A 15,591-nucleotide genomic window follows, 5' to 3' on the forward strand; every position below is an offset into this window, starting at 1 on the left:
AATCTTTATACGTTTGTGATTAATGCCGACTCACTTTCAGAGCTTCGGTAAAAGTACACAGAGTACGGACAGTAAAAGAAAAGCATTCATACGACAGCAGGTTTCTGTGACTAAGCTTCAAAGGCATAGATGCTCTATAGGGCACAGCCTCGTCTCCAGGGACAGAATGGTTGAATCATCGCTAGATCTCCCCTAAGAACCTGATCAGACAGAGCTCACACACTTTCCACATATACCTCTATGATATGGGTAGCTGTGCATTATGTAAACATGCTTGCAGAAAATGGGTTTATGTTTTTTTAAATACTGTGAAATCTGAAAAAACTGTTCAAACATCTCATATTTACTCTCTAGCAAGGATTTCAGAATACACAGGGCTTCATGACAATTTTTCAAAAAGAATTAAGCAACAATTTTAGTATGGGATACAAGGAACTGATAAATAGAACATCTTGACTTTTCTCATAATGGTCTAATCTAAGTTTCATCTCTGGTTGATTTTCTAAACATGTACATCAGCCTGCTAAGATTCTCCCCTCCCTGGAAACTAGACCTCTGCTCTTACCAGTAGAAAATGTGAGATAAGCACAGTGTAGTAGAGATTTAATTCCAGAGGCAATGTGAAATTGATTGAGTAGGCCTTCCATTTTTGATAATTATTCCCCGGGGCCTGCTGCAGTGAACCCAGGTTCTGCAAAAGCAAGAAGATGGGGGAGGACTTTCCACAGATGATTGCACTAAATGGATAAAAACGTTGCCCGGAATTTCTTTTTTTTATCATTTTGTTCCTTGTTTCCTAATGTGAAAAAATAGTTTCTGAACAATCACACCCCTGCTAAATCATTCAACGACTTGCAGATTTTAAAATGTTTGTTGTAAGAAATGCATGCTACAGCTTTATTTCAGTTTGCTGATGTTTTATCTATAACAGCTGTAAAACACTTCCTCTTTACAGGCAGAAAATTAATTTGGCACACTTTAAGTCCTGAAAGGCCAGCCTCTGTCTGCACGTCTGTCTGCAGACACTAATCTCCATATCACATGGATTGCATCTAAACTGATCATTAGATTACTGCATACACAGATTAGTGATGCAGCAAGCTGTCATTGCAGGGGAGCTGTAGGTTTAGCATGTAATAAAATAACCTGCATGGCTTATTGAAAACTAAGGTTGCAGCATTGTTTCTACGATAGCCTTCCTTTTCTCTAAAAAACTATCTCAGAAAAAAGAATGGAGTGCCGGCTGCTCACTGTTCCTAAGTTATGCAGTGCAATACAGATCCTCTTCCATCTATTGCTACACACTGGTTGTCAGCTGGCTAAAAGAACGCTCCTACACCTTCATTTGGTGTAAAATATCCATCTATAAATATTTAGAGTCAAAACAAAATAAAAAAAATTTATTCTCCCTAGGTGTGAGTGTGTGTGTGAATGTTTGTGTGTCCTGTATGTCTCTGTGTTGCCCTGCGACATACTGGTGACCTGTCCAGGGTGACCCCACCTCTCGCCCGGAACGTAGCTGGAGAGGAACCAGCAACCCTCCCGACCCCATTAGGGACACAGGGTGAACAGAAAATGGATGGATGGATATTACTTAGAGTAGACACACTATTATTTTATTTTAAAACTTCAATTAGCTGCTAAAAGTCAAAACTATTATTTGGGAGCTCCCAAAAGTTAGAAAAAATGTCTGGCAACAATTGTTGCCAGTGGGATTAAATAGGTTAAAATGTTAGTAATTTGAAGTATAGAACCCAACAATTTGAGAGCTCCGCACATCCACTTAAGACCAACACATTCCCATTGTCCTCCTTTTTTATCTGAATCATTTTTGTATCAGAGCTTTTATAGTTGTCAAGTGAGCAAAAATAAATAAATAAAAATGTAACTGTCTGTGACAATACATGTGAATTCAAGTTCTCTTGGTGCATCCACTCCAGCAGGGGGCTCCAGGGTGTTTTACAGTTTGCTTTTGGCTTATGCTTATGCCAGTTGTGAATAAAAATTGCAATACAGTCAAAGCTGAACAGTAATGTGCACAGTGACACTGAAGCAGCAGTATAAGTGATTTAAAATATTTTCCTCCTTGGCTTATTGTCTTCTGGTATAAATTCTGTCATCACTGGGAGTCTTTCCAAAAGGACTGTAATTGCTCATCAGTTAATCAGGGCTTTTTCCTGCAGCTGAGTTGAATTATCTGAGTAACTCTGCACGACGCATGACAGGACTTGTAAAAGAGCAAGGTTATATTTTAGCCAGAAAGTTTTTTTAAAAAACCATCAGAGAGTAAGTCAAGATGCTCATTGTATATTTTTCATGAAAGTGCAATGAGCATACAAACTATGCATGGAAGATGTTAAATATACATTGTTTTTGGTAGGCAGAATAACATTTGAACTTATCTGGAAAAACATAATTGATACTCAAAGTAGTTGTCTACATTTACACAAAATGTTGCTGATTTCAACATTTCATTTCATGTTTTAAAGTTTTTTTAAAAAGTCTGTCTTAATACCAGGCCAGATTGGGATTGATTTGCATATTACTTGTTACTGCCACACTATCAGCAACAGCTAAATTCTGTCGATTTCTAACAGTGGACGTCACAGTCTGTCCCTTTTTTTGCTGCACTCACACAAATGCATTTGTCAAATTTTTTGTGGACAAAAGTAACTTTCCATTTTGTTTCTTGCATAACAACTAAAGACAAAATTAGATATTATTTTTTTTTTTTAAAAACAGAAATCTGTTTAAAAGTTGTTAGTAAGATTAGCTTTGAATTTAGATTAAAACTGTGAAATAGTTCTGGAACTGTTCTCTCGTTTCATTTTTCCCAGAGGCAGGTTGTCACACAACAGGTCAAAATGCAGAATGTAGAAACTGTTCTCTGTTGTTCTTGTGACATCCTTTGTACTGCCACTTCTTAATTTCACAGTTAGTTCAAAAAAATAGTCCTAAATCATAAATACATCAAATCATTTGGAAAAATTATCACTTTGTAAAATGAATACGTTAAATACAATATTCATAACTTTAATATAAATTTCTAAAATGAATTAAAAAGTATGAGAAAAATTTCTTTTCCCTAAAAAATATGCACATTAAATTTTTTGATCTGTGCAGTTGCTCATGATGCTCGACTGATTTGTGCATCTCCAGTGTTCATCATACTTTCCTCATGAACCAGTCACAGACACAGCTTAATTGTCAAAGGAATTTCTTATAATAATACTCACAGGAGTTGTTGTTCATATAATTGTTTAACATCTCTTATGTTGCTTTTTGCAGCCCTTATTGTTATAGAATACCTGAATTTTAAGCCATAGGCGTTGCCAACACTCTTTAGGTTCACCATCCCCAGGCTGCGTCATCTGTGCCCCAGTAAAACTCTTTTGTTGAAATTTCTGATCAAATTTCAACATAAAAGGTGTGACCGTTGAACAACAAAGTAGTAAAACGTTCCCTTTAGAATACAACTATTGCATGATTCTTAGATTTCACAAGAAAGCCAACTTACACTGCAGAGAAATTTAAAGGAACAAATAAAGACTACTGAATCATGCACAGACCTGATTGCTGAGAACTGTTGCAGATGAACAATGTCAAGGCCATACATCTGTGAATTTTCTCTATCGGAACAAGATTTACTTGGAAAGACCTTTTTGAGTCCTTGGGAAACCTTGAATCTAAGGAGAAACTTCAGGAGAAATACTCTTTTTGAGGGGGATCAATATAAAGTAGATATATGGAAATGTTTCTCTTCTTCAAGTCCTTTGCCCAAGAATGGCTTTATATTTATCAACGCTATTGTTTGAAACCTTTCTGTGCTCCCCTCCAAAGAGCCCCACGGCTAGATTTACTTGAGTGGTTGAGAGTTTGAGTGGACACAGAACTCACCTGCAGTTCACACCAGGCCACTTCCACCCAGGTGTCCGTGTCCAGACCTTTGTAGACGGTCTTGAAAGACCCTCTCCCCAACTCAATGTCAAACTTCAGAAAGCGTCCTCCGGGGGAGGTGGACACAGCCTTCATCCCGGGCTCCTCTTCGTTCTCGTCGCTGCCTGCTTTACCTGTAACATCTGATGGACCCGGGTCCACCTTGGGCCCCGTCTCCAACCTGTCCCCACTCTCCTCATCGGCGCTCACGCTTTCCGTGGCGCTGTCCTTCAGCCCCTCCTGTCTCTCCGTGCTGGAGGTCTCTGGAAGCAGAGCCCGGGTCCGACTCCGATCCACAATAGTCCGCAGATCGATGTTGGGTACCGGGCTGCTGCTGACGAGATCCGATGTATCCAGCGGCTGCTCGTCGTGGTCCGAGACCCACAGACTCCGGCGGATGAACCTGCGGCGGCCCAGCCCCTGGTACTCCGTGGAGGGGTATGAGCTGGGGTCGCTGGCCCCGCGGAGCGCTGCGTTCTGGATGTTGACATTGTGGTCCATCCCATTCTCATACACATGCCCGCACGCGTTTGCGTTAATGTCCGAGTCTAGGTTAGGAGCTGAGGAAAACGTGGATCCGAGCGGCGGATCTTTGCTGGAGATGTCAGCTGAATTCATCCCCCCTTAGATTGTCAAGACACTAACCGGCGACATGGTGCAGGAAGGGCTGGGGAGCATGCTCCTCTCCCGACTAGGTAGGGGAGTTTGCAGCCTACCTGCACTTGCAGTGACGCAGTTGGCCAGCTCAGCTCAGGATCAGTGGCCTAATGTCTTGAATTTGTTCAGAACGTAGGTCGTTCTCCTGAAGGCGTCCAGGTCGGAGGATGCACGCATTGCTCCACGCCACCTCACGCCTTCCAGACCACCTCACTGCAACACATCAGCCTGATGTCATCGCCGGCCGGAGCTCACAGAATCCCCTTCATCCGCCTTGCATCAGATTCCCGCGGCAAAAATACGTTCCTCAAGCAAATCCTCCCCGGCCTATAGACCAGGATGTTGAAACTGTGCCACTCACCAGCCGCTGCGAAGACACATCACGGGACATAGAAAGTGCGCAGCGGTCTTTCCTCCCTCTCCCCATCCCGCACTCTGACTCACTGAAATCAGCGGCTGACGCTATTCTGCTCCGACAAGTGAGAAATGAGCATGATTCTCAAGAAAACAATCCGCACGCACTTTTTTTCCCTCTCCCTTCAGAGCCGTCCTGCACCAGAGTAGCGGATGGACAGAAGCGCTTATGAGATTATGTTCACTGCGGCACAGGTCGGATCAGGCAGCTGTCCGCGCATCTCTGGACCAGCTGATGTTGCCACCCTTGTCTTCCCGGGTTCATCCTCCTATTCTCTCGCTTTCTTTCTTTGAAGGTTTGGGGAGGAATCAGTTGCACGACGCAACCCACGCCCCTAGCAACAACACGTATCCAATAACTCGGCACGCTTTTAGCCAGCACCCTTACCCTCCTCTGGTGAGAGGGTCTGAGTGGACCGCACAACTGTCCGCCCTCTTCCTGACGCGATAAGCCTCCAAAGGGAGGATCATTAAAAGCCAAACAAAGGGGATGACATGGATTAATAATATAGTCTCTAGAAAAGCCTTTAAAGTATTCAAATTCCTTGGATTTAAATATTTTGTCACGTTACCACTCTACACCTCAAAGTGTTTTCTTGGAACTTTGTAACAGACAAAAGTAAAGTTTGCAGCTTTAAAAGATACTGCAGACCAACAAATACAGTGTCAAGCAAATCTGTCAAGACATGGCAAGGAGGGACTTAATCAAAAAGGCAGCCAAAACTCAGACTCTGAAGGAGCCGCACTGATACACAACTCGGGTGGGGGAATCTGTCTACAGGACAACTTTTAGTATTCTAAAACAATATTACCTCTGTGTGAGAATGTCAAGAAAGGAATTTGATTTTAAAAAAGCATATTACAAACATGGGGAAGTATTAGATTTGGTCATGAGTCAAAAAAATGACTAACTTCTTGGCCTATGTGTGAAGGAAATGCAATCCCACACATCTCACTGATCGCACCATTCCCACAGTGAAACACAGAGATGGTGGCATCATGCTGAGGGACTGTCTTATTGGTAAGGACAAGAAAGGTGGATGCATCTGATGGAGCTGAATGCAGGACTGGATGAAAGTTGTTGGTGATGGCAAAAAAAATAGAGTTTGTGATGTAATTTCACATGCTTACAACGACCCTATGCACACAACCACAATTACAGACTGATTTTCATGTTTGAATGGCCCAGTTGAAGTGCCGACCCAAATCTTGAATTTATGCCGAGGCTTGAAAATCGATCGTAACAGATACTCTCGATCCAATCTGACTGAGCTGCAGCTCATGCAGAGAAAAATGGGATAAATGCAATTCTATAAATGTGCAAAACTGGTAGAGACATACCTCAAAGAGTTGCAGCTGCAATTACAGCAAAACTGTGGAACATGCATATTCTCAGATTCATATTTTCCACTGTGAACTTAACAACTAGTGGATTTTGACCAGAAGAAACAACTTAATAAAACCATAAATGAGGTACTGTAGCAGTTTTCTCTCATCCTGTGTAGAAGAACATTTGTCACATGCATTTCTGCAAAAAAAATTATTCTTTGTCCACGTAATCATTTCTGTCATTTATTACAAATCACGTGGTCACAAAATTCTCTTTTGTTGGTTTTCTTTTCATAAGCCTTGCATACATACCCCCTACTGGTTGTACCTGGCAACAAAGACAGCAAAATGCTTAGCAAATAAAACAGAACACAAAGAAACACAAAACAACTACAATTAACCACAACATAACCAAGTGAATAGTCAAATCATGTGAGCAAACAGCATTGTCAACATCAAAGTTAGTCACAGTGAGATATTCTCCTACATTGAAATGAAACCCGGGTAAGGTAATCAGTTCTCACGAATCAAGTTGCTCCTTAATAAACACAATTATCTTTAATGTCATACTGAGTCTGGGGGAAAAAAAATACACATGAGTGTTATTGTTTAGAAACCTATTTTTTTCACTAAGATCTGTCATTGAAACCAATGCTAAAATGTAATTTGAAACAAATTTGAAGCAAATTACATTTATACCCATATTGAAACAAAATACGGATAAATTTATCAACCTGTATTTCTATCTCATACTTGATATGGAAACAGTTTTACTACTTCTTGTTTTGGATATTTTTATTTGCTTATTTAAACTCATTTTGTGTGCATTTCCTACTAATAGGAGGCACACAATTTCCTATTAGTAGGAAATGCTTTTCCTACTAATAGACCTATTCTACTTTCTAGGTCTATTAGATCAATATTTTTAATTTTCTACCTTACTACCGTTGTTGTTGTTTTGTGATGTGTTGCAAATATTTTGCATATCATTTGAGCCACTTTGAATTTTTTGTGGGACGTTTACTTCACCTTATAGATGGTGGCAATATTGACCATTTAAGTTATTTTTTTAATGTTTATTCCGCAATGTTTTCATGTTTTTGTTTCCATTTTGCTTGTGGTTCTTGCTTCTTCTGAGAATCATACACATCGTCATGCACGTGTCTCCAATACTGTCTTTTCTATGGTTTGTAGTTGGACTAGGCAGACCTACTTATATTCTTACACAAAAGCCTCTAAATAAATTAATTATTACTGAAAAGTTTATTCATTTTAGTAATTCAATTTATAAAATGAGGATTCAGGTTAGGTAACTCTACTGGTCATTTAAGTAGAGTTGGTTTATTGGCAACTGGTCAATAAACCAACTGTACTTTTTACATTTAGATTTACATTTAGAAATTTTAAATTTCTAAATGTGAAAAATTCCAATTTTACATGTGAAAATTTGCATATCATGTCCAACCAGGTAAGATGCCTCTGGCGTCTGATACATCTCAGTGGCTCTTGAAAATCTAACACCAGCTGCAGAGTTTGCCTTGATCCCTTAAGACAGAAGATGTGCCTGTTGCTTGTGCATCTTTTTCTCTATCGCACTTTTCCCCTTCAACCTATGTCCAGGAATACGTTTGGATCAGCTTCTTTAGCAATCACACCTGTAGAGGGTACAACTGACAGCTTGATGGTCAACGGTCAAGTCTTCAGTCTAACCCTTCCTTGCACAGGCCATAATAAGACAATACCATTTCCACATTTTAGTTTCTGATAAATCAAATTTTTGTTACTATTAGCTGTAGCAGAAGCAATAAAACATTTTTTTTAAAACAAAAAAAAAAAAAAAAACGAAATAGATTCTTAAAACATATACTTACATGTGTAATATATCATTTGAATGAAACACGCCCTTCATTTTAAAATATGTATACTTTTGTAATGCCGCAGATGTAACGCTAGATGTCAGCAAAACCCCGCCCGAAATTTTCCAGTAAAGTTCTCAATGAGTAATCCATGTTTTGTCCGGCCTCTAAAAGATTACATCAGCATCTTATTTGGGGACCATTTCTGAAAGTATCCTATGCTATATAAAAAAAATACCCTCAGGAAGTTGTCACTTCTGAAAGCAGAACACAGCTTTCTGTGGACCGCCGCCCCGTGTTGGAGGGGTGGTTTAATCAACAACTGTGCTCTCCCATCTTCCTCAAAGCAGCGGGGCATTTTATAAGTAGACTAACCGAGACGTTGTGCCAGAACCTACGGCGATCCATTGAGTGAAGCCCACGTTGAAGCTACATGACCGACCTTTTCCATCAGGATACAGAGATACGACATGGCTACTGACAGTATAGCAATGAACGGAGATGCTGACCGAAGCGACGAGGAGGGGGTAAGACATCCTGTTGTTACAGGGCAGCAAATCTCTCCATGTTCAATTCAACCACTATTCTGTTCAGTGAACCATTGATCCCCACCGGGGGAAAAAAAACAACAAACAAAAATTATTGAATATTGGTCGTTTTACAGATAAAATGTAACTTTGTTAGAGGTTTTTCCTCATCCTTCATCCGCCCGGTCAAACTTGATACTATAGAAAAATGAAAACAAGATTAATTTAAAGTGTTTTGAGTCCACGTATAGGAAATAAATTTTTGCGATTACAATTTCATAGCAGCAAGCGTTTTCGGTTTTTTTCGTAGTCATGTTTCGGGGGTGATTTAACTTTCTTTCTCTGCTCTGTTGAGGATCAAATTACACTTAATGACAGATGAGACGGGGCATTGTGTCTGCAGTGTGCAGTCACTACTCTGAGAGCGATCAGATGGGTTAAACAATGATCCAGCCAACTTTCCCTCCATCCACTGACCCAAATCTGGAAAAATTTGATTTTCAACAAAACATCTTTGTTCTGAAAGTGCGTAAACTTGAAACTTAACTTTGGACTTTTGTAAATGGTCTTTATAAAGTAAGTTTGATCAAAAAGCTTATTTGTATTCCTTTTCTAAAAAAAAAACAATATTTGTACTTCTTTGCAACTTTACTTTGCTACATAGTTTATTTTAAGCTCCACTTCCACCTTTTTTCATTTCTACTACAAATTGTCTGAAATCAATTTCATGCACATTTTCTTCTGGTAAGTATTTCATACTTTTCCATACTAAACCTTCCAGACTTCCCAGTCCACTGAGGTTAAACATTAGCATTTGTTAATGTTTGTTTAAAATTGTTGCAAAGTTTTCTACAGTTGGCTTTAAATATTTAATTTAAGAAAAAAAAAAAAAGCCAGAAACTAGTAGGAAAAACCTGAAAAGGGGGTGCAATTAAGATACATAGAGGAAAGGCAAATGACCATAAGGATATGATAGACATTAATGTGGGATTAATTCTGGAAATGGAAGTTGCTAACATTTAAACACAGATGCAGAGTATTTCATATAAAATAAAACGTGTCACGTAAAATCCTAATAAAATAGCTCCATTGTGGGAAACTGATGTAACCATAATTGCAACAGGGGAATTATTATCTGTTTATAGCATTTTGACCTATCATACTGTGCAAAAAATGTAAGGTCACAGATGACTAAAAGTTTTTTGTGTTCCATTATAAAGGGTTTTTTTTCTTCTCATGATGAGTTCGTGAGAAGAAATACATTTCTAATAATGATAAATGTGATAATTCTAGACAGATGAGGAGCTACAGATGGAAAGAGAGTGGAGACGGTTCTCGCTGATACTTGAATGTGGTGAATTTCAGGAGTGATAGCAGCAGTAAATAATGAGCTTCACAGTTTGTAGGCCAGCACTTGCCAAAAAAAAACATATTTTCAAGATGATAAAGTGAAATAAAAGAGAAAAAAATTACTTAACAAGTTTGAGTTGGGGAATGAAGTGGAAAAATTCTTTAAAATCTTATTTTTATAGACGTGTCTGTTTTATGTCCTTTGCCAGTATGCATGTAAGCAGATTTCTAAGGACACGTAGTACAAGACGTAGGTGTATTTTGGTCTGATGATGCAGAGGGTAACCACAGAGTGCAAAAAAGGGTCAAAATGTCTATGCATCAAGTTGTTTTTTATTTTCTAGTACTGACATACGTTTTCCCACTTGTGCCTTCTTTTCTAATATATACAGTATATGTGTGTATGTGTGTCAGGACAGGATGTGGTTTTAACTGAAGTGTGTGAGATTTGTATGCAGCTGTACATGGGAGCTCTGCTCTTCTCTGCTGGTCTGTCTTCAGTAACAAAGCCTTTCGAACGCTTCAGGTCTTCGAAATGAAACATTTAAAGACAAAGATCGATCTTTCTCATTTCTTAACAGTTTCTTTACCCTTTTGTTAATAATTTCCATGGCAGCATGAAAACAGGTTTAAATAAGAATTTTCTCCTACACTTCCATCCTTCTCTGATTCTTACTGGTCCGCCAAGACTGGAGCCAAAATCATAGCAAGCATGTGGTGGACGAGCAACATAATTACCGCCTAACATCACTGAAGTTAGGGGTTTTCTGGACCATCTTGATATTTATGACAGATTTTTAGGTAATAATGTTCATAGTGTTCTCTCACTGTTTGGAAAAGTATGGAATTTTCTTTTCCTTTCTTGGAAAGTTGTTTTTGTATTTTCAGCCTTTATTCCACATCTTGTTGTTGTAATGTTTATTTTATTCCTTTTATTTGTCACTTTCCTAACTTCTTTCTTTCTGTCTGTCATTATTTCTTCCTCTTTTCATTTCTTTCTTTGTTTATTTCTTTCTTTGCTTTTGCTTTCCATTTCTACTTTCTTTTTCAGGTTCCATATTTAAAGCCTGACCACTGTGTATATATCTACCATAAAGGCATAGTCAACTTCAGTATTTTATGTTTTAAAATGAAGATAAAGGACTGAGAACTCAAAGATGTACAATTCTTACATGAATACAGAAGATAAGCAATTATCATTTGCTTATGTTCTCTAATGTCTGGTTTGGACCCTCACTGTGGGTCCTGAAACAAATGAGGCGTCTCTCCAGTACAATAATAACATTATGGATGAAAGGACATTGAGCAGTCATACTGCCAGTGTTTACTTAATGAATGTTTGCACTCTGCGAAAGAATCAGAAGTCTCTGTAACGGTTAGTCTGCAGGCTGGAAGTTGAAATCCTGATTAACTTCTGCTGTTTAGAATATTTAGGTTAATGAAGCCTATCAGAATCTCTAAAGTACTAATAAAAAGATTGTGCTTGATAGTGGAAAAGCCTGCATATGTACTGCTAACGTTTCAGAAGGAAAGAGTGATTATAGCTGGTGGCAGGGTGTGGCCCTCATGACACCCTGTGTTGGTTTACTACAGAAACATCTTTTATTTCCTTCTTCTATGGCCTGACATTACTGTTACAGCTGCAGAAAGAGGAATAGAGGTGAAACTCAGAGGTTCAGAGGGTGATGTTGCCAATGTGGTTACAACGAGGACAGTGGCCCAAATAAAAACTGAACTGAACTCTACTGAAATACAGTATGATATCAGGGGTGTTTATGAAGTTTTTTGATACGTGCTTATTCATTCTTATCTGAGGTATCAAGCCTTTCAAATAAAGTACATCTATGACCTCTTCAGTGACCTCTCATAGCTTTGTTTGACCTGTTACTGAGCCATGTCCAGGACCTTCTAAATGCTGCTTTTAATCGAAAGAGAAGTTTCACTTCTGTTAAGTTTTTCCACTGCAAACAAATCTTCAGGAAGTGTTCGATTCTGATTTTATTTTTTCAATTACACTCATCAACCTTGTTCATTTTCTTTTCTCCCTAAAGTGTTTGATTTAATTTTAAAAAAAACAAACAAAACAAAGTCTTGACGATTTACTGCAGTGACTATCATGCGTTTGCATCTACACTTACTATGTTTATCAGGAGTTCATAGGAACAACCTACATTTCTATGTGTTGTGAGAAGTTAACTAACTTTGTGCTCACACACACTTCTTCCTCTGGCCAGTTATGTTTTCTCATCAAAAAGAAGATCAGTAGGTTTTTGATGAAAGTAAATTTCCAGTGTGTTGTCATAATTTTTCCAGATGAAGTAGGTTTTTAAAGAATCAATTTTACACAAGAAGGAGTAAAAGTGAAACCTTAGCAATGCATTGAGGGTAAAGTCCAAGATTTATTAAGGGCTCATCTAAAGCAAGATTGAACTGAAATCTTTGAACAGATACCTAATCAGTTTGTATTCATGTTGAAATTCGTTTTTTAAGGAAAGGGAAAAGGATTATGAAAGCCTAAATGTGATGTCAGGCTTTGCGTTCGTTTTCAGGTCTTTCATCGGGGAAACCGCATCATGCGGCGGCGCGGACCCCTTAACATGAATCATTATGCCAACAAGAAGAGCGCAGCAGAGAGCATGCTGGATGTGGCCCTGCTGATGGCAAACGCCTCGCAGCTGAAGGCCGTTCTCGAGCACGGACCGAGCTTCACCTTCTACGTCCCCCTCATCACTCTCCTCAGCATCTCTCTCATCTTACAGATAGTGGTGGGAGTTATGCTCATCTTTATAGGTAAGCTGGGGACGTTTGTTGCTTGTTTCCATTTAATCAAGTTGTCATTAGATATATTTCTCTTTATCGATTGAAGATGTTTATAAGAAGGCGATTAAAGTTAACATACATGGCTCTGAAATATGTATGTGCCGCTATACATTTCTTGCTTTTCCTTTCAACAAACGTTTTAATGTCAGACAAAGTTAGCTTGGTTAAAGCTAAAAGGACAGTTTTCCGAGGACGGATCGCTTAAAGTCACAGCATCTCAACTGAATCCAAGTCTGAACTTTAACTAGGTCACTCCCACACTTCATGGTGTTTTTTTAAGCAATTCAGAGGGTGACATGTCTATGTGATTTGGAGAACCATCATGCTCTACAACCCAAGTCTGCTAGAGCTAAAGCCCAAACTCTGTCCTTTTTCTGTTTTCTAATAGAACAGGATTCATGTTTCTGTCAATTACAGCAAATCTTTCAGATTCGAAAAAAGCAAATCAGCCCCAAACCATCACACCACCACTATCACGTTTGACTATTGAAGTGAACTGATTTGGAAACTTGAATTTTACATTTATCCTACTTAACATCTAAAATCAAAAACTGTTTTATGAACTAAATAATTTGATGAAGAAAAGACTGAAATTTTATTTATTAATTGTTACAGTAGTTAAGTTAGAAAAGTTACCAATAGCTACTTATGACTGCAATACAAAAACTAAAACAAATATACAGAAGAGACACCTGCTGAACTTTGCAGTTGTTTTCAAGAACATAATACATAATTGACCTTTTAGCTCTTTTGTTCTTTAGAGTATGAATCAGAGGAGAACAGGTTAATTGGTCAGGCTATCTTCTCCTGTACACAACCTCGTAAACATACTCCTGAGCATTGATGTTATGTAATATTTTCAAATTTGTGTGACACTGAATTTTAGATTTTAATTTACTATAAATCATAGTCATCAAAATAACAAGAAATGAAGCAATGGTATATTTCACTCTATTTGTTATGATTATAAAATAATGTGAGTTTAACTTTCTGAAGTCAGTGACAAAAAAAATTTACATTTTCACAATAGGTTTTTGAGCAGCACATACAGAGTTGGTTTTATTTAATGTTATGACTGATCTATTACTCACAAATACCTGTGTGTAAATTAATTGACAAAGATTTCCTTGCTTTAAAATGTGAATATTTATGGCTTGACCAACCGGTAGAATCAGAAGTGGAAAGTTTTAGTGACTCTGACCGGTTGTGAACCCACCACAGCCTCCCATCCTGCCTTTTCCTTATCTTATCCTAACAGGTAAAAAAAATTACTATGTCGGAGGAGAGGAAGTGTTTATAGAAACCTAACAAGAAGTGGTCACCTTTACTTTACTGTGAGCTGGTTCCAATTTGAAAGTGTTCTGTATACTATTGGCTGCATGTAGTCACAGGAGACCTGGGGCAGTAAAAGGGAAGTGGAAACACAGGTTCATCCTCTGCTTAAAACGGATCCACATGTTGGATTCCCAGACTAATGAGGCATGTCATCTCCTTCTGAATGAGTCAGATGGTTATTCCCCATTGGCAGGGCTGTCAGATGGTGTTAATGTTTATGAAATCCTTCATAAATGATTACTTCAAAGGTATGAAAGGAAACTGCCTGTCACTGGGTGCTGCCCCCTAGTGGGAAAATGTAGTTTATCCAGCTCAGTATAAGCAAAATGTTATGCTTTTCATATTTTTTTCAGTTAAGTGGAATCTGAATGATGAAAGAATGCATCACAAGCTGGACATCTTGGAAAGCTGCGTCATGGCCTTCATCTTTGTCATAGTGGTGGTCAACGTCTTCATCACAGCCTTCGGCGTCCAGCAACCCCACTCGCGAGATTCACCGCCTTCTTGACGCGCTCGTTGCTCATCAAGACATTATGATTTTTTTATTATTATTTACAAGTTAAATGCCCATTTTGTATAATTGGCTGCTACTGTCTGACTGTGTGTGTTTGGAACAAAAATAAGTGCTTAGTTCTTATTTTCTCTTCAGTTACTGGTGCAAAATAAGGAAAAACACCAAGCGCAAAAGACTGTATAAGACACAGTCATTGTGACCATTTCCTGTCATGTTAAAATATTTTTTATGTCTGTTGTTGTATGTATGCATGCCTGATGCTTATTATTGACGGATTGTATAACCTCAGCAAAATTAAAGTAAAATTATTCAAGAGCCCAGAAGGCTTAATGCAGTACCATAGCTTTACTGAAGGAGAGATGTGTAGTTTACAGTTTGAATTTTTTGAATGGTGATGTGGTCTTTATGTGTTTTTTGAAGTGCTATGCAAAATGCAATATTTTGACTGTCTTCCATACATTAGGTCAGTGCTGCCCAAACTTTTCTGTGTCTAACCCACCAAACAGTGGAAGAGGCCTGTGAGCCCGACCTCTGGTTGAGCATACAATGTACTGCCTTTAATTTGTTTTTAGGTACTGTTTTTATGTCTTTTAACAGGTATTGCAGACATAAAGTTATGTATTTGTTATTTAGTTTTTGAAGAGAATCTCAAGATCCTACACTTACTGATTGGAAATCTGTGCAAAAAAATTATTTGAGTTTATTTACTGCATTGTGTGGTTGCTTTTATTAAATGTTTTATTTACTTTTTTAAAACAAACAAACAAGAATATTATACAGCTTTAAATACTTCTATACACTGTGACTGCTCATGTACTGTACTATATTTTTAAATAAAACTAGAAAAGCTTTA

The 15,591-nt window shown here is 38.3% G+C and overlaps 2 protein-coding genes across 8 annotated transcripts in view; one reads left to right on the forward strand and one right to left on the reverse strand.

The window, feature by feature from the left end:
* wnk2 (WNK lysine deficient protein kinase 2) overlaps positions 1-5,304 on the reverse strand; it is a 31,985-nt gene extending 26,681 nt beyond the window's left edge. For all 7 annotated transcript variants that reach the window (XM_044122485.1, XM_044122484.1, XM_044122482.1 and 4 more), the window contains exon 1: positions 3,898-5,304. In XM_044122485.1, coding sequence (XP_043978420.1) covers positions 3,898-4,554 — 657 coding nt within the window. In that variant the 5' untranslated portion in view covers positions 4,555-5,304. The remainder of the gene's footprint in view (positions 1-3,897) is intronic.
* Positions 5,305-8,393: 3,089 nt separating this feature from the next.
* ninj1 (ninjurin 1) lies at positions 8,394-15,591 on the forward strand. The gene is made up of 3 exons (XM_044122234.1): positions 8,394-8,719; positions 12,619-12,859; positions 14,578-15,591. Exons 1-3 carry the CDS (start codon positions 8,663-8,665, stop codon positions 14,730-14,732), a joined length of 453 nt encoding a protein of 150 aa, XP_043978169.1. The 5' UTR covers positions 8,394-8,662; the 3' UTR covers positions 14,733-15,591.

This window comes from Gambusia affinis, linkage group LG07 (genome assembly GCF_019740435.1).
Source record: "Gambusia affinis linkage group LG07, SWU_Gaff_1.0, whole genome shotgun sequence".
Lineage (NCBI taxonomy): Eukaryota > Metazoa > Chordata > Actinopteri > Cyprinodontiformes > Poeciliidae > Gambusia > Gambusia affinis.

What these genes read in the sequence shown, in the direction of transcription:
- ninj1 (XM_044122234.1), top strand. Translation starts at nt 8,663, where the DNA reads ATGGCTACTGACAGTATAGCAATGAACGGAGATGCTGACCGAAGCGAC. An exon ending in ACCGAAGCGACGAGGAGGGG is followed by an intron (nt 8,720 to 12,618) that starts GTAAGACATCCT and finishes GTTCGTTTTCAG; the next exon opens with GTCTTTCATCGGGGAAACCG. An exon ending in AGTTATGCTCATCTTTATAG is followed by an intron (nt 12,860 to 14,577) that starts GTAAGCTGGGGA and finishes TATTTTTTTCAG; the next exon opens with TTAAGTGGAATCTGAATGAT.